Here is an 18,404-nt window from a genome sequence, read left to right on the forward strand (position 1 = left end):
GAAAGATTTTTTCAAAAATTTTTTTTTTTGGCTTGAACCATTTTTTTTATTTTAAAGAATTCAACATTTTTTTTCTTTTTTTTTTTTCTTTTTTTTATTGATGGCTTTAAAATAAGAAAAGATTAGAAAAAGATGGTTTTTTTTAGAAATTTACAAAGAAATAGAGTATTGTAGAGTTTTTTGGGTTTTATTAATTTTGTTTTTTTTTGATTTTTTTGATTTTTTTTTTTTTTTGTTTAAAAAGGTTCTTTTTAAATTTTAAAATTCATTTTTATTCTTGTAGACTTTATTTTTATTGAAATAGTATTTAAAAAAAAAAAAATGAAAGAAAAAATTAAATTAAGTTTATTAATTTTAACCTCAATTATTTTGGCTGTAGCCAATTCTCAAACACAACCAAGTAATTATCTTTAAAATTAATTTTACATTTTAATTTAAATAAAAAAATATTAATATAAATAAAATTAATAATAATAATAGAAACTTTGGCAATGACAGCTACTGTTTATGACCAACATACATTTTACAACGACAATTTTGAGAACCAAGGACCGGCTTATTTAACGAAAAACATGGTTGTTAGTAAACTTGATAAAACTTTAAAGATTCCACAATTAGTGAGCTTAGATATTAATGTGGAAGGAAAAACTGGTGTAAATTATTTTGGAACAATGTATAATCCAAAACTCTTTAAATATTTTTTCTCAGAAAATACAAATGCTTCTCCAGATGATAAAAACTCTGGTAAAAACTTTCCATTATTGATGGATTTAATTCTTACATTAAATGAAACAAGTGGAGCTTATGAATTCTCTAAACAAGGTAATTTTTTAAAATTATTATTATTTCATTTTTTAAAAAAATAATAAAATGAAAAATAAAGTTATTTACCAACAGTAATATCCTATAAAATTAAAAAAAGAATACTTTCCAATTAATGGTAAAGGATTTAATGATCCATCATACAAAGTACCACCAAAATATAAAGCAGATTCTCCAAATGTGGATTGGTTTAAAATGGCTGGCGGAGGATATTCTCAAAACAATTATAATTATTGTATTAAGGTAATTAATTAAATTAATAAACAATTAAAAAAATTTTAAATTATTAACTCTTGTTTTATTTTGGGAAATGCATTAAAATAAAAAAATAAAAAAAATAAAAAAAAAAAGTTAAATTCCAAATTCACATATTTCAACAAAGGTGAAGTATTTAATTTTAGAGGTGATGATGATGTATGGGTATTTATAGATAATAGACTTGTTGTTGATTTAGGTGGTTTACATACAGCTGAAACCGCAAATATTAAATTGAAGGATATTACAAATCCCCCATTACAAACTAATAAAATCTACGATTTAGATTTCTTTTATTGTGAAAGAAGAGCAACTGGATCATCAATTCAACTATCCACAACTCTCGAAATTTTCTGTGTAGATGATTATTGTGGTAAGTTTTTTTTTTAATTTTAGAATATTATAAATACATATATTAATTATATAATATAATGATGTGTATTTTAACTTTTTTTTTTTAATATTTTTTTTTTTTTTTAAAAAAAATTATTTATTTAAGGTGTTTGTAATGGTGATGGTACAAGTTGTTGTACTTCATCAACTTGTGAAGATAATAATGCATGTACAATTGATAAGTAAGTGTTTTATAATAAATTGAAAACTTTAATTGGAAAAAATTATTAATATTTGATTATTATAAAGGTGTCCAAAACTTGGATCAGTTGCACCAGGAAAATTCACAAAGGATGACTGTGTATATTCAGAGGTCGTTTGCCCAATTGAATCTAACCAATGCTTAAGACCATATTGTGATCCAAAAGAAGGTTGTAAAACTTCACCAGTTGAATGTGTAAATGGTAATATTGATAAATGTTTTGAACAATTCGGTAGTTGTGACTCTTCTCTAGGTTGTCAATATAATTATAAATGTAATGCCTATGGTAAATGTAATTTGGGATGTAGTGGTGGTCAATGTAAAGTTAAAACCTCAGAACAATGTTCAGAAGAATTTGGAAATGATCCATGTTACACTTACAGTTGTGACGTAGAACTTGGTTGTGTGAGAACTGAAAAATGTTCACAAGAAGATGCCAAACTATGTACCATCAATACTTGCTTAAAAAATGTAACAAGAGAAGATGATAGATGCGAACTTGTAAGTATTCAAGAAGAATGTAATTGTTGCGCAGGTCATACAGTTGATCCTTGCCAATTGCCAGGTTGTGGTGAACCAGGTGAATGTAAACCAGTTGATAAAATCATTGATGATAATAATTTATGTACAATTGATAAATGTGAAAATGGTACAATTACACATACTCCTGTAAAATGTGGTGGTTGTTCAATATGTGATTCGAAAACAGGTCAATGTGTTATAAATCCACCCATCTGTGATGATGATAATGTTTGCACAATTGATACATGTTCACTTGTTGAAAATCCAAATGGCTCCATCGATGGTGTATGTTCTAATAAAATTTTTGATTGTGCTTCAAATGATACTGATTTATGTAATATTTGGACATGTGATGCAAATAATGGTGGTTGTCAATCGATAAAAAAGGTTTGTGATGATCCTTCTCCATGTCTTGTAAGTAAATGCGAACCATCAACTGGTCAATGTGTGGACAGTCCAAGAACATGTGATCATGGTGGTGCTTTTTGTTTAATTTCAGAGTGTGATGAAAGACTTGGTTGTATCGTTTACAATAGACAATGTGCATCTGATAATAGAAAATGTCAAGCTGGTGTTTGTGTTAATGGCACTAGCTCTGAGGAAGGTCATTGTACATCTGTAGACTATGATCCATTACCATTTGGTTGTAATACGGCTGCTGTTGTTTCAACTGCTGTTATTGCTGGTGTTACTGTTGCTGCTGTTGTTGGTCTTGGTATTTTCCTTGTAAGTCTTTCACAAACTCTTTTATTTTATTTATTTATTTTTTTTTTTTTAAACATTGAATTGATTTTATACTAACATTAATTTATTATTTATCAACAGTATGGAGGTAAAAAAGGTTATGATTATTATCAAGATAATAAAAGTAAAGGAATGACTGGTGCAAATTCAAACCCATTATATAAGGAATCAGGTAATGCTGGGCAAAATCCATTATATAATGATAATAATTTATAAAAAATAAATTCGGTTTTATATTAGTGATTAATAATTTATAAATTTTTATCATTATATAATGGATTTTATTTAGATTAAAATTTTCATATTAAAATTTTTTTTTTTGACATTTTGTTTTGGTTTGACACTTGGTTTGACAATTAGGTGTAATATGGATGTTTTTGGTTGTTTTAAAAAAAAAAAAAATGGCTTTTTTTGAAAAAAAAAAAAGTTTAAAAAAATAAAAAACTCTAAAAAAATGTTTTCAAAAGAAGAAAAAGGTGTAATAATATTTAAATTTATTAATTTATTTTTTTTTTTTTTTTTTTTAAGAAAACTATAAATTAACAATTTTTTGTGGAAATTATAATATTATTTTATGTATAATAATTTTATCCAAAATTGTTTTGGCCAATGCACAATCTCCACCAAGTAATTATCTTTCAATAAATTTTTAAATATTAAATAAACTAAATAATATTAATTTAAAATTTTTTTTTTTTTTTTTTTTTTTTTTTTTTTAAATCATAATAGAAAATTTGAATATGAGGGTTACTGTTTATGACCAACATTTCTTTTATAATAACAATTTTGAAACAGTAGGAGTTGCTTATGTGACTAAGGGCTTAACAATAACGATGAATATAATAATATAATTGATATTGTTATATTACAAAATCCATTATATAACAATATCAAGGTATAAAATTATATTTCTTTTAAAAAAAAAAAATGAAAAAAAAAAATTTTAAAAAATATATAATTTTACATAAATTAATTTTTTATAAATATTATTATTATCAATTATAATAATATTATAAAAATAAACTTTTTTAAAATAAAAAAAAAAAATAAAAAATTAAAAAAAAAATAAACAAATAAAAAAAAAAATTTTATTTTTAAACTAATTATTATTTTATTTATAAAACTAACTAAAAAAAAAAAAAAAAAAAAATTTGGAAGATATAAAGAAAAAATAAAGAAATATAGAAAATAAAAAAAAATAATATTAAATAAAACTAAAATTTAAGCACTATTAAAAAATTATATTGGAAATAGTAATAAAATTGAGAAAAATATTGATTTTTAAATTTTTTTTTTGTCCAACCCAATTTTTTTGATCATCATGATTATTTTAAAAATCATTGAAAAAAAAAAAATAAATAAAAATACATGAAGTTTCTGCCCCCTATTTTTTTTTTTGTGTGTGTCACTAAGTTTAAACACAGTTTTTTTTTATTTTTCACTTTTTTTTGCGGATCTTTTGTTTTTCAAATAAATAAATCAAAAAAAAAAAGATATTTTTAATCTCAAAAAATTGTAACAAATTTCTCAAGAGTTAATTTTGAAAAAAAAAAAAAAAAAAAAAATTAACAAAGCGTAAAAAAAAAAAAAAAAACCATTACCATTATTTTACCACTCATCAAAAAACAACAAATAAAAAATAAGAAAGTCTAAAATATTAAAAGAATAAAAAAAATATATACAATAAAATAAAAAAACAAAATGTTCATTCAAAGAACATTTTTAAAAGTTCTTACTCTTTTGAGTATAGTAACAGTTTTGGTCCATGGACAAACTCAACCAAAAGGTAAGCCATAAAAAAAAAATTAAATAAAAATAGAAAAATAAAAAAATAAAAATAAATAAATAAATAAATAAATAAATAAATAAATAAAATAAATAAATAAATTTAAATGAAGAAAATCTTTTAAATTTTTATATAAATAAATTTAATTTTTATAAATAATAAGAAATTAATAAAATTAACAAAAAAAAAAAAAAAAAAAAAAAAAAAAAAAAAAGATAAAATTACATTGAAGGCCGTAATTTATGATCAACACAAGTTTTATAATCCAAATTTCCAACCAAAAAATGAGGGAGAATTTGTTTTAACTAAGGGAATTGTCAAATCAGATATTGATCAAGAAAAAAGAATTCCAGTTTTAAATAGTATGGATGCCAATGATTCTATAAATAAAAAGGCAAGAATTAGTTGGCCAGATGGTTTTAAGTATTTTTTTGTAGATAACCAAGCTGGTGATTCAAAATCTGCCAAATCTGGTAAAAATCTTCCAATTCAAAGAGATATCGAGTTAAATTGGAATGGAGAAGCATATGAATATAGTAATTCAAGTGAGTATTTGAATTTTTTTTTTTTTTTTTTTTTTTTTTTTTTTAAAAAAAAAATTTAATATTAAAATAGTTTCTAATTAAAAATTTTATTTTTATTTTTTTCTTTTTTTTTTTTTTTTTTTTTTTTTTTTTTGATTTGTGTAATTAAGATTACTTCCCAATTAACGGACAAGGTTTCAATGATGTAAGCTATCCAGTTCCAAGAGGTTATGTACCAATTTCTGGAGAATCCTGGACATCAATGTCAACTTCAACTTCATTAAAGGGTAATAACTATAATTTTTGTTTAAAAGTAAGTTTTAGTTTTTATTTTATTTTATTTTTATAATTTTCCTCTCCACATATTAATATTTTTTATTATAATTATTTTTATTATTTTTAAAATAATTTCTTTTAAAATAGTTAAACTCTAAATTTACATACAACGGAAACGAAGTCTTTAAATTCACTGGTGATGATGATGTATGGGTATATATTAATAATAAGTTGGTTGTTGATATTGGTGGTATCCATTCACAAGTAAGTGCTTCAGTAGATGTTACTAAACTTGGTCTCACTGTAGGAACCATTTATAACTTTGATTTCTTTTATTGTGAAAGAAAAACAAGTGAGTCTAATATCAAAATTCAAACAACAATTGAAACTTATTGTGCCTATGTTGATTACTGTGGTGGTAAGTTTTATTTTTATTTTTAATTTAAAAAAAAAAAAAAAAAAAAAAAAAAAAAAAAAAAAAAAAACCAAATTTATCATTTAAATTAACTTATTATTATTATTATCATTTGAAATTATTATAATTATTATATATAGTTTGTGAAGGAGATGGTTCAACATGTTGCAATCCAGCTACTACTTGTAATGATGGTAAAAGATGTACTAATGATTTGTAAGTATTTTATTTTTTTTTTTAAAAAAAAATTTCCAAAAAAAAAAAAAAAAAAAAAAAAAAAAAAAAAACAATTTACCAATCAAATTTACTAATATTATAAAACTTAATAGTTGTCCAGATCCAAAATCCCCATTAGCTGGAAAAGATATTAGCAAATATTGTGACCATATTCCAGTTAAAACTTGCTCAAGTAAAGATACATTATGTAAACAATATACTTGTAGTGATGATCTTAAAGGTGATATGTGTGTTATCAAAAATACTGTCACCTGCCCAGGCAATCAAACAAACTGTGAAGCCTCTGGTTATTGTGATGATAAATTTGGTTGTATTAATCCATCAAAATGTACAGATTACATTGGTCAATGCTTTTCTGGTAAATGTGTAAATGGTGAATGTGCAAAGGTTACAGCAGACGATTGCGAAAAAATAATTGGAGGTGTATGTAGATCAGACTATGTTTGTGAACCAGGTCTCGGCTGCAAATCATCAGAGAGATGTAGACAAGGTAGTGATATTTGTGATCTTGTAACTTGTGATCCAAAAGCAACTGACGAATCAAAGAGATGTATTACCACTGTTTTAACTGACGAAGAATGTAGATGTTGTGAATATGATACATTGAGATTCTGTGAACAAGCTGCATGTAGTAATAAAACCGGTCTTTGTCAACCAATTCCAAAGAATGTAGATGATGGTAATTTATGTACAATCGACGCCTGTAATGAAGATGAAAAAACCATCACCCACGTTCAAGTTACATGTGGTGGTTGTGAAACCTGTTCATACGCTACCGGTAAATGTGAACCAGATAGTTCACTTTGTAATGATAACAATATTTGTACCATTGATATTTGTGTCCATGAAGGTATTCTCGATGGTCTACCACAAGGTAATTGTTCAAATACTCCAGTTGATTGTGGTGCCAATGATGAAGATAAATGTAAAACTTGGTCTTGTGATCCAACTAAAGGTGGCTGTCAATCAACCCCAGTCGTTTGTGAAGATAAAGGTAAATGTTTAGTTGGTACTTGTCAACCATCCACTGGTCAATGTGAATACTCTGATAGAGTTTGTGATAATGGTGGTGCTTTCTGTGTTATTGGCCAATGTGATCAAAGACTTGGTTGTTTAGTTTTCGATAGAGTTTGTTCATCTGATAATAGTAGATGTGAAGAAGGTGTTTGTGTAAATGGTACTGAATCTGAAGAAGGTCATTGTAAATCTGTTAAATATGACCCATTACCATTCAATTGTAATACTGGTGCTGTTGTTTCAACTGCTGTTATTGCTGGTTCTACTGTCGCTGGTGCTGTTGCTCTTGGTATTTTCCTTGTAAGTTTTTTTTTTTTTTTTTTTTAATAATAATTATACACACACACACAATTTGTATTAAAACTAATTTTTTTTTTTTTTCCAAAATTTATTTTATTCTTATAAATAGTATGGTGGTAAAAAAGGTTATGACTATTGGAAAGACTCAAGAAATATTTCAATGGGCTCATCAAATAGTAATCCATTGTATGAAGAACAACAAACTGGAAGAGGTGTCAACCCAATGTATGACGATCCAGCTGCTAATTAAACAAATTAAACATTTTTAAAAAAAAAAAAAAAAAAAAAAAAAAAATCAAATATTTGTATTATTTATTATCAATTTTTTTTTGGATTTTTTTTTTTCTTGTATATATATTAAAAAAAAAAAAACAATTATCTATTTATCTTTCCGCTCAATAAAATAAAATTAAATAATATTATTATATTCATTTAAATTTAGATTTTTTTATTTTTATTTTTTTCAAAAATTAAAATTGTATATATATATCTATTTTTGGTGTAATTATTTCCAAAAAAAATTAATAATGATTTTTTTTTTTTTTTGTTTTTTTGTTTTTTTTTTTTTTTTTTTTAAATGAAAATATATTCAAATCGAAAGATGTTCTAAAAAATTTTTATTAAAATTTGGAAATATTAATATTAAGATGACATAATTTTGATGGTGTTTCGTTTTATTTATTTTTTTTATTTTTTTTATTTTTTATTTTTGTTTTTTTTTATTTTTTAAAAAAAAAAAAAAATAAAAAAAAAAATAAAATTTTATATTTTTTTTTTTTTTTTTTTTTTTTTTTTTTTTTTTTGTGTACAATAATCGAACAATATTAGATATTTTTTTTTATTTAATATAAAAAAAAGTATTTGTGTAAATAAATAAATAAATTATAAATCAATAAAACAAAAAAAAAACAATATATACAAAATAATAAATGTCAATTTCAGGTGTCGTAAAATTGGGAAAGCCTTCAAAAAAGGCAATTTTTTCAATGGTAAGCGAATTCTTTGAAATTTTTTTAATTATTATAAAAAAACAAAAAATAAAAAAATAAAAAAAAAGTATGAAATACTAATTTAAAAATTATAGACAGACTCTGCATTAAAAAGAGTGAAAGAGATTATGAATGATAAGAAAATAGATAATTGTATTGGTCTTAGATTAGGTATTAAAGAAAGAGGTTGCTCTGGTATGTCATACACCTTAGACTTTGCAACTCAAAAGAATAAATTTGATGAAACTGTTGTTGCTGACAAAGGTAATTAACACAAAATAAAGTAATAATAATAATAATAATAATAATAATAATAATAATAATAATAATAATAATAATAATAATAATAATAATAATAATAATAATAATAGTAATAATAGTAATATTAACAATATATTTATATTTATAATGATAATAATAAATAATAATAATAATATAATAATAGATATCAATATTATAGTAGATTCAAAAGCATTATTATCAGTTATAGGTACAGAGATGGATTACATTGAAGAACCAATTAAAAAAGAATTTATATTTATTAATCCAAATGCAACAAATACATGTGGTTGTGGAGAATCCTTTACCACTAAAGATTTTTCAATACCTGACTTAAAACTACCAAAAAAGAATTAATATTAAAAGATAAATTAAACAAAATTTTATATATTTATAGTGTTATTTTTAAAAAACACTCGAAACAAAAAACAAAAAAAAAAACTATTACTGTGTCTCCTCTTCTTTTTTTTTTTTATATTTTTTTTTTATTTATTTATTATTTATTAAAGTTCGGCATTTGAAAATTTATCTGATGGTATATCAAATAATATTTTTAATAGTGTTTTTTGGGATGAACTTGATTCAGGAATTGTACCACTAGATCCCAATCCTCCTGATGAAGTTGTTGTTGCTGCTGCTTCTGCTGCGTTTGGACCACTTGTATTATTGGTAGTGGTAGATTTTAAAGAAAATTCAACTACAATAGTAAACTAAAAATAAATAAAATAAAATTAATATTAATAAATGATTTTCAAATTATATTATTCTTTTTTTTTTTTTAAAAAAACTTACCTTAATTGAAGAGAATTTTGATTTAAATTTAGGTGGATCAACTTCATTATTATTAATACTATTTAAAGATAATTGATCAGGTAAATGAATGATTAAATGAGTTACTTCATCTGTATTGTTATTATAATTTGAGAATAAAGCATCTTCAACACCAACTTTACCAATGAAACCTAAAGTGAGTTTATTACCATTTCTATAATTATTACTAGTACTTCCATTTGTGAAATATCTTTTATTTTGTTCTTCAAAAGTTTTTAATTGATCGATTATTGCTTCTTTTTCATTATCATCAATTTCATCCAATAGACCACTGATAAAGGTTTCATTAGTGTAAAGATCAACCAATTGAGAATTGTCTTCCAATGATACCATTGAACCTTTAATTTCCATTGGAAAAGACATAAAGATATAAGAGTGTAATGGATTGGTGAATGTTAGAAACACTTGAAATAGATCTTGATCAATCCATTGAATCTTTGAGATTGTAACACGTGGAATATAAGAGTATGCGAAATGAGATCTCTTAAATTCTATCTTTCCTGGATTTATATCTGGTTTCACCAATAATCTATCACATCTCTTACATCTCTTTGATCTACGAGTTAACAATTGTCTATGTTGTGGTATCAATCCTTTCAATTCTTTACATTGATTTGAAACTTGATGATATCTTTGCATTAAATTACTAATTTCATCACAATCTTTAATTTTATTAATTTCTTCTAAATCAATATCATCATCATATAATTCATCATCACCATCACCACCACCATCACCATCATCATTTGTTTTTTTAAATACCCTTGAGTCAATTCTCTTTTGTTGCATATCTTCAATATCTTGTGTTGTAATTGGTTGTGATTGTATTGATTTCTTTATCATTTGATTTGTTAATAATAATGTTGATGATGATGATGATGTTGTTGTTGATGCTAATGGTGAAGTTGGTATTAATTTATTGTCAGGTAATGGGTGTGGTGTACTTGATTGAATCCAACGTTGATTTTCATCAGGTTTTAAAAAGTTTTTTCTTTGATTATATTTTTGATGTTTTGATTGTTGACCAAGGAATTGTTTCATTGCTTGTGCTATTTTAATTCTTGTTAATGTTTTCTTATCTTTTAATGATGTTAACTCTATTGATTCCTTATTAACAACTTCCAATACTTTATTGAATTGTAATTGTGATTCAGAGGATTCTTTACTATTCTTTATACTATGTGAATCGAATCTAAACTCTTTTTCACCCGAATTTATTGAATTCCATTTACAAAATGCACAATTTAAAAAAAAAGTTTCATTACCAGTCGTTGCATTGGTACTTGCTGAATATGTTAAAATATTAAAACAAATTGGACAATCAAAACATTTTTTACATCTTTTTAAAAAAATAAATAAAAAAAATAAAAAAAATAAAAAGTTAATTTATATTTGTATATATATGTGTGTATGTTGTATGTTGTTTATTATTACATACCTATTACCATTTAAATTTGCTTCTACGGATGAAACATGTTCTAAACAATTTGGACAATAAAAACAATCAATTTCTTCTGTGATACAAAATTTGCAATTTGTTTTTAAGCAACCACTGCAATAATATAATTCTGATACGTGATATGCCTTACCACAATTACAACTATACTTGATTATATTGTTATTTAAAAGGTCTTTATTAAACTGAAATGAATTTTCAACTCTTTTAGAATACATTTTAAAACTTTTTGAGAATCTTACAGTGGCGACACTCTCATAGAGAGATTTTTTTTTTTTTTTTTTTTTTTTTTTTTTTTTTTTGAGTTCAAAACATTATTTTTATTTTTTTATTTTTTTTCAAATTTTAATTTTTTTTTTAATTTTTAATTTTTTTTAATTTTAATTTTTTTTTCAAATTTTTTTTTTTTTTTTTTTTTTTTTTTTTTTCTTTTTTCATTTATTTATTCATTTACTTATTGTATATATTACAGATAATAAAAATAAATATATATGAAATAAGTAAAAGGTAGAGGGATATAGAGATTGAGATTGAGAATTAGAGAATTAGAGAATTAGAGAATAAAAATAGAGATAAATATAATTAAAAGAAATCTATAGATAGGTGTGGTAGAGAGAGAGAGAGATAGAGAAGAGAGGAAGATTCCCTCCCCCCTTTTTAAATTAAAGAGAGAGAGAAAAGAGGATCAAGGTAAATTAATAATTTTTTTTTTTTTTTTCTTTAAATTTCTTGGGGAAAAAAAAAAAAAAAAACATATATATTTATATGTGTATGCATAAAAGTAAGTGATAACAATTTTTCTTTATATTTTATAACCAATCATTTTTTTATTTTTTTATTATCATTTAAAAATTCAACCCCACAATAAATAACTTGTTAGTTATCATCATATAAATAATTTTAGTTGTGGTGAATGGATATTATTAGTAATAATAACAAAATTAATTTTGTTTTTTTTTTTAACCACTCCTTGCTTTCAGTTTTTTTTTTTTTTTTTTTTTTTTTTTTTTTTTTTTTAAAAAATTTCAATTTTTTTTTTTTTTTTTTTTATTTTTATTTTTTTACTTTCTTTTTCAATACAAATTAATACACATAAAACAATAATTCTAATTCTTAAATTTTTATTTTTTTTTATTCTCTAATTAGAGTAGAGAAAAAAAAAAAAAGAAAAAAAAAAACATTTATAGAAAATAAAAAGAGATAGTAGTTACCAAAAAAACAAGAAAAAAAAAAAAGAAATCAAGGTTTTAAGAGGAAAGAAAAAAAAGAGAAAAGAAAAAAAAAAGAAAAACAAAAGAAATCTATAGGATGAAGGAAGATAAGAAAAGCACAAATGGTGAATATGTAGCAGGTACAAATTTTAGATATGGTCAGGTGGTTTATGGAAGAATGCCAGGATATCCTCAATGGCCAGCTAGAGTTCATGATCCAAGTAAATCAATTTCTTCTGCTGTTAGAAAAGCTCAACCAAAAAGTAGTCCTATTATATTGCTTCATTTCTTTTCGAGTAATGATTAGTAGGTATTTACTTTTATTATTTATTTTGTTTTTTCACTTCAAAAAAAAAAAAAAAAAAAAAAAAAAAAAAAAAAACAAAAAAAAAAACAAAAAAAACAAAAAAAAAAAACCAAAAACCAAAAAACAAATACTAACTTTTTTAAAATTTTTCTTTTTAAATTTTATTATTGTTTTTAAGTGCATGGTTAACACCAGATTCAGTAACAGATTTTTTAGAAAACCACCCACATAAGAATCAACCAAAGAGTAAACAATGGCAAAAAGCATATAATGCAGCAATCAAATATTTAAAAAATTCAGAGAGTGAACCAGATAGTGATTCTGATGGAGATTATTCTGGTTCGGATGATTCAAATATAGAGAGCGCATCCTCAAGTAGTGAGTCTGAGAGTGAAAAAGTTAAAACGTCGAAAAAATCAGAGAAATCAACCAGTGGTAGTAGTAGTATTATTAATAATAGTAGTAGTAGTAGTAAATCATCAGATTCCAAAAAAAAATCATCATCATCATCATCGTCATCGTCATCATCATTATCATCAAACTTAAAATCAGAATCTAAAAAATCAACATCCTCATTAAAATCAAAATCTAATGGTAGCTCCAAAGTTAAAGCATCAAAACCAGATAAAACTCCAGAACCTATTAAAACAGAGTCTTCATCCACAAAATCTGAAGGAAAAACGGAAAAGGCTAAATTGAAAAAAGAAACAGTATCACCAACATTGTCCTCGTCATCATCATCGTCATCAAAAAAGAAATCAAGTACCAACAGTAGTAATGGAAAAAGAAAAATTAAAAGCATCAGTAGTGATAGTGAAAGTAGTGACAGTGATAGCGATAGTTTAAGTGATAGTGATAGTATGAGTGATTCAGATTTTAGCAGTAGTGAAGATGAGGAAAAACATAAAAAACATAAGAGGTTAAAGAAATTGGTAGATCAACCACCAAAGAAAAAAGAAAAACTTAGTAATGGTGGCAGTAAAAAAGAAATAGCAAGTAAATCTTCCAAAGTAACCACAGCCATTACTACAACAATTGCAGAGACGCCACAACAATCAATAAAGAAATCATCCACATCATCATCATCGTCATCATCATCGTCATCACCACCCCTAAGGTCACCAATTACAACCACAACTACAACAACCACAACTACATTAATGTCACCACCAACTCAACATCAATCCAATCAAAATTCACTCAGTAGTAGTAATAAACTTTTATCAAAATTAACAAATACAAAGATTCCAATTGTTTCATCCTCTTCAACAACTACTACATCAAATGGAAATGGTTTGGGTAATGGTGGTTCTATAATAGGTGTCATTGGAAATAGTATAACCAACAATGGTAGTAGTGGTAATAGTAATAGTAGTAGTAATAGTATTAATAGCAGTAGCATCACCAATAGTAATAGTACAAATATCATTGATTTTTCAATAGATGATAAACCTTATTATAAAGATCCACCCATTTATTCGACAGCAGCACCAACAAAAACAGGTAAATTAGGATCGAACCGAATTTCATCAGAACCTTCACCTTGGAGTATTGATACCTCTGACATTAGACAGCAAAGTTCACCAACGATTCAAGCACACAACATGAGTGCTACAACCATTGGAGGAACCAGTATCAATGGAACAACTAGCAGTATTTATGACTCCTATACCAGTAAATATGGAATGGGTATCAATCCTGATCCATACACTAGTTACACAAGCAATAGCAGCGCAACTCGATATGTCGATGATTATTATGCATCCTCATTATTTAAAGATCCATTACTTTCATCCAGTAGCACAACAACAACATCAACCACAACTACACCATTACCAAAAACCTATTACCAAACTTACAGTGTAATAGATGTACAAAAATCACCTTACTCTTCATATAAACCAACTTCATCAATTTCATCTTCAACAACATCAACTCCCATTTCACTTTCAACTACTACAACCACTTCTTCAACATCATCATCATCGTCATCATCAACACAACCACCACATAATCAATCATCAACCTCTTTGTATAGCCCACACAACCACCATCTACACCACCACAGCCATCATGATATTTTAGATAGCAGAATTTCACCTCCAAAACAGCATCCTATTGATCCTTACTATGAAGATGATTACAGAGATAGAAGGTATAGCAGACCGCCATTACCACATCAACAACAACAACAACAGCAACAACAGCAACAACAACAGCAACAACAACAACCAATTTCACCATACTCAAATAGAAATGATTTAGATAGAAGAGATCATTACCATGATTCATCACTTTCCCCATCACCCTATAAATCAAGAGATCAATCCCTCCCACCAAGAAGAAGGGACGATGGGTATTTACCACCTCCATCACAAACTCAAACCAATTCTTCATCAACATTACCTCAAAACAGAGATTTAAGAATAAATGATTATAATGACAGAGATTTTAGAGACAGCCATCCAAGAGATACCAGAACTCCAATTAGAGATTTGAGAGATCGTCCACCCCCACCTTCATCATCCTCATCATCACCTGCACCACTTGGTGGAGGCTCAAATTATAGAGATCCATATTATGATGGTAGAGGTAGAGGTTTGAGAGGAGGACCACCACCATACAGAGATAATCGTGATAACATTAGACCACCAGTAGATAGATATAGAGATAACAACCGAGGTGGAGGTGGTGATTGGGATAGAGACCGTGATTGGGACAGAGACAGAGATAGAATTGATCATAGAGATCGTGATTGGGATAGATTGGATGACCGTGGTAGAGATAGGGATTTTAGAGATCGTGACATCAGAGACAGAGATTTCAGGGACCGTGATAGAGATTTTAGAGATATTCGTGATAGAGACCTCTGGGAGAGAGATAGATTATTGGATCGTGAAAGAGACCTCCGTGATAGAGACCTCTGGGAAAGAGATAGAATGTTGGACAGAGACAGAGAAAGAGATAGACTAGACAGACCAATCGATCATGTAAGGGATAGAGATAGACTTTTAGATGGTCGTGATGGTAGACTATCAATTGATAGTAGAGATAGAATGTTGGATAGAAATGATAGAATTATTGATAATGGTAGAGATAGAGGTGATAGAATTATTGATAATGGTAGGGATAGAATATATTCATCTCAACAACAACAGCAGCAACAGCAACAACAACAACAACAACCACTTCTCCTACTTCAACATCATCAACCACAATCAAGCATTTTAACATCCTCATCCTCTTCATCTTCAACAACTACAACCACTACAACAACAACTGTACCATCATCATCATCGTCATCCTCTTCATCTAATTTATTACCAACAACAACTTCAATAACAATAGCTTCAAACGATATTTTATCATCGTCAAATCTTTTAAATGCTCCAATTACTCCAAGTAAAAGAGAAAGTAAATGGGATAAAGAATCAACTAATGGGTCCAATAATAATAATAATAATAATAATATTATTAATAATAATAATAATAATAACAATAATAATAATAATAATAATAATAATAATAATAATAACAATAATAATAATAATAATATTAATAATAATAATAATAATAATAATAATAGTACATCATCAGTTGGCACTACCTCAAAATCAATTACCCCAACAAAATAAAAAAAACGATTAAATTTTTTTTTTTTAATAAAAATAATATAATATATTTATATTTATAAATTTTGTACATAAATAGAAATTTTTTTTTTTTTTTTTTTTTATTTATTATTATTTATTTTATAATTTTCATAAAAAAAACAATTCTTTATTTTTTCCAGGTTGTAATTTTCATAAAAATAAAAAAACAGTGTTTTATAAAAAAAAAAAAAATATCTTTCCAAAATTTTATTAATTAAGATGTTTTTGAAAACACGTTTCAAAAAAAAAAATTAAAAAACACGTTTTAAAAAAAAAAAAAAAAAAATTAAAAAAAATTAAAAAAAAAAAAATTAAAGGAAATGAAAAAATAAATTATAAATAGTAATTAAAACACAAATAAAAAAAAAAATAATTTACCACAATAGAAAAAAATAAAATAAAAAAAAGAAATCAAAAATGAATTGCCCAATATTTTTATGGAGAATTTATAAATATATAGTGCATTTATTTACAGGAAGATCAGAAATTGAAAGAATATGTTACAATATTGAATTAAAATCATTAGATAGATTAGCGTTAATTGAAACTAGTGTAGACTATTCAAAACAACTTGTTCATATAAAAAAAGATATGAAATCAGAATTTGATCCAGGTGATGTTGCAATTAAAATAGTAGAAATTAAAGGTTTTAATCAAGAATTATTAGCATTTGATTCAATGTAAAATTAATTTCACATTTTATTTAAAAAAATAAATAATAATAATAATAATAATAATAATAATAATAATAATAATTTTATTTTAGAATTTTACCAAATTTAATATCAGCATTGGAACCAATTAGTTTATTCCAAGGATTAAAGAAATCAATAGAAAAAAAACAAAAGATACCATATGATAATAATAATCTTGAGCATGAGGCATCATTAGAGAGATTATGGGAGGCATTATTACCAGATGTTAGAAGATCTGCTAGATTATCTAAAGAATGGGGCACTTTAGGATTTCAAGGTATGGATCCAGCTACTGATTTTAGAGGTATGGGTATATTGGGTTTAGACAATTTAATTTATTTTTCTACTCAACATTCTGAAGATGCAAGAGAAATTTTAAAAAATTCAAATTCAAAATGTTGTTATCCATTTGCAATTACTGGTATCAATATTACTGCATTAGTTTTAAATTTAATTGATAAACCTCATTTTAAAATTTACTTTTTTAAAAATGGTTCCACTCTTACTCAATTTAATGAACTTTATTGTAAGTTTTTATAAATTTATATAAATATAAATATAAATAAATAAATATATATATATTATTTATTTACTAATTCTTTTATTATTTTTTACCTTTTTTGAAATTATTAGCTCTAGTATTTATATCATTTGACAGATTTTACCAAAGTAAAAAACCAAAATCAATTATGGAGTTTAATACAATTAAAAAAGAATTTGAAACAAAAATTAGTCAAAATTCTGATCTTGTTCAACTATTACGTAATTAAAAAGAAAGATAGAAAAAAAAAAAAAAAAAAAAAAAAAGAAATAAACTTATTTTGTAAATATTTAATTTTTAAAAACAACTAAAGTCATAATATGAATGAGGTAATCATTTTTTACCAATTTTCTTGAGTTTGAATTTGGTTTAATTAAATATTGATCAATACTGGGTATTTTGGAATAATTAAAATACTTTCGTTAAAGTTTATATTTTTTATTAAAATTATTTTATTTTAATTATAATGAACATATTTTGTATAAAACTTAGATATGAAATAATCAATATATTTTCCCCATTTCTTTTCTGATTATATTATTCTTTTTCAAAAATCTTTTGAAACCCAATAGATATTTAAATTAATTCTATTTTATTTAAATCGGGATTTGCATAAAAAAAAAATATCAAAAATGCCTGGATGGCTCAGTGGGTAGAGCGAGCGGCTATTAGTTATTTTTATCATTTAATTGAAAATATTTTAATGAAATATTTAAAAATGGACTTTTTTTTTAATGGAATAACGCAATTTTTAGTTGCTTCTTCTTGAGATATGACTCATTTTATTAATTTTATTTTTAGATATTACAGGTGCCTTTTGGGGTTGTATGGTTTTTTTTTTTTTTTTTTTTTTTTTTTTTTTTTTTTTTTTTTTAAAGTTGGGGGGTGTAGAGTGTGTTTAGTGACGTAATATATTTGTTGAGGTTTGATGGTAGTGCTACTGTGTGTA

At 24.7% G+C, this 18,404-nt stretch overlaps 7 protein-coding genes across 7 annotated transcripts; 6 read left to right on the plus strand and 1 right to left on the minus strand.

Annotated features, from left to right (window-relative positions):
- Window positions 1–321: 321 nt before the first annotated feature.
- psiO (PA14 domain-containing protein) lies at window positions 322–3,154 on the plus strand (the record flags this gene model as incomplete). The annotated part of the gene is made up of 7 exons (XM_636189.1): window positions 322–400; window positions 481–822; window positions 923–1,065; window positions 1,174–1,450; window positions 1,577–1,652; window positions 1,720–2,920; window positions 3,020–3,154. The coding sequence occupies 7 exons, from the start codon at window positions 322–324 to the stop codon at window positions 3,152–3,154; spliced, it is 2,253 nt and encodes a 750-aa protein (XP_641281.1).
- Window positions 3,155–3,392: 238 nt separating this feature from the next.
- On the plus strand, window positions 3,393–3,789 carry DDB_G0280169 (hypothetical protein; the record flags this gene model as incomplete). The annotated part of the gene is made up of 3 exons (XM_636190.1): window positions 3,393–3,414; window positions 3,467–3,565; window positions 3,668–3,789. 3 exons carry the CDS (start codon window positions 3,393–3,395, stop codon window positions 3,787–3,789), a joined length of 243 nt encoding a protein of 80 aa, XP_641282.1.
- An 850-nt stretch (window positions 3,790–4,639) lies between these two features.
- Window positions 4,640–7,743, plus strand: psiP (PA14 domain-containing protein; the record flags this gene model as incomplete). Its single annotated transcript, XM_636191.1, has 7 exons — window positions 4,640–4,724; window positions 4,940–5,269; window positions 5,419–5,561; window positions 5,672–5,942; window positions 6,080–6,155; window positions 6,269–7,493; window positions 7,603–7,743. The coding sequence occupies 7 exons, from the start codon at window positions 4,640–4,642 to the stop codon at window positions 7,741–7,743; spliced, it is 2,271 nt and encodes a 756-aa protein (XP_641283.1).
- A 679-nt stretch (window positions 7,744–8,422) lies between these two features.
- On the plus strand, window positions 8,423–9,118 carry isca1 (hypothetical protein; the record flags this gene model as incomplete). Its single annotated transcript, XM_636192.1, has 3 exons — window positions 8,423–8,482; window positions 8,578–8,746; window positions 8,928–9,118. The coding sequence occupies 3 exons, from the start codon at window positions 8,423–8,425 to the stop codon at window positions 9,116–9,118; spliced, it is 420 nt and encodes a 139-aa protein (XP_641284.1).
- A 146-nt stretch (window positions 9,119–9,264) lies between these two features.
- On the minus strand, window positions 9,265–11,266 carry dynD (dynactin 62 kDa subunit; the record flags this gene model as incomplete). Its single annotated transcript, XM_636193.1, has 3 exons — window positions 9,265–9,471; window positions 9,554–10,931; window positions 11,031–11,266. 3 exons carry the CDS (start codon window positions 11,264–11,266, stop codon window positions 9,265–9,267), a joined length of 1,821 nt encoding a protein of 606 aa, XP_641285.1.
- Window positions 11,267–12,356: 1,090 nt separating this feature from the next.
- Window positions 12,357–16,201, plus strand: DDB_G0280177 (hypothetical protein; the record flags this gene model as incomplete). Its single annotated transcript, XM_636194.1, has 2 exons — window positions 12,357–12,565; window positions 12,745–16,201. The coding sequence occupies 2 exons, from the start codon at window positions 12,357–12,359 to the stop codon at window positions 16,199–16,201; spliced, it is 3,666 nt and encodes a 1,221-aa protein (XP_641286.1).
- A 435-nt stretch (window positions 16,202–16,636) lies between these two features.
- Window positions 16,637–17,684, plus strand: elmoB (engulfment and cell motility ELM family protein; the record flags this gene model as incomplete). Its single annotated transcript, XM_636195.1, has 3 exons — window positions 16,637–16,899; window positions 16,986–17,440; window positions 17,548–17,684. 3 exons carry the CDS (start codon window positions 16,637–16,639, stop codon window positions 17,682–17,684), a joined length of 855 nt encoding a protein of 284 aa, XP_641287.1.
- Window positions 17,685–18,404: the final 720 nt, after the last annotated feature.

Source organism: Dictyostelium discoideum (assembly GCF_000004695.1).
Source record: "Dictyostelium discoideum AX4 chromosome 3 chromosome, whole genome shotgun sequence".
Lineage (NCBI taxonomy): Eukaryota > Evosea > Eumycetozoa > Dictyosteliales > Dictyosteliaceae > Dictyostelium > Dictyostelium discoideum.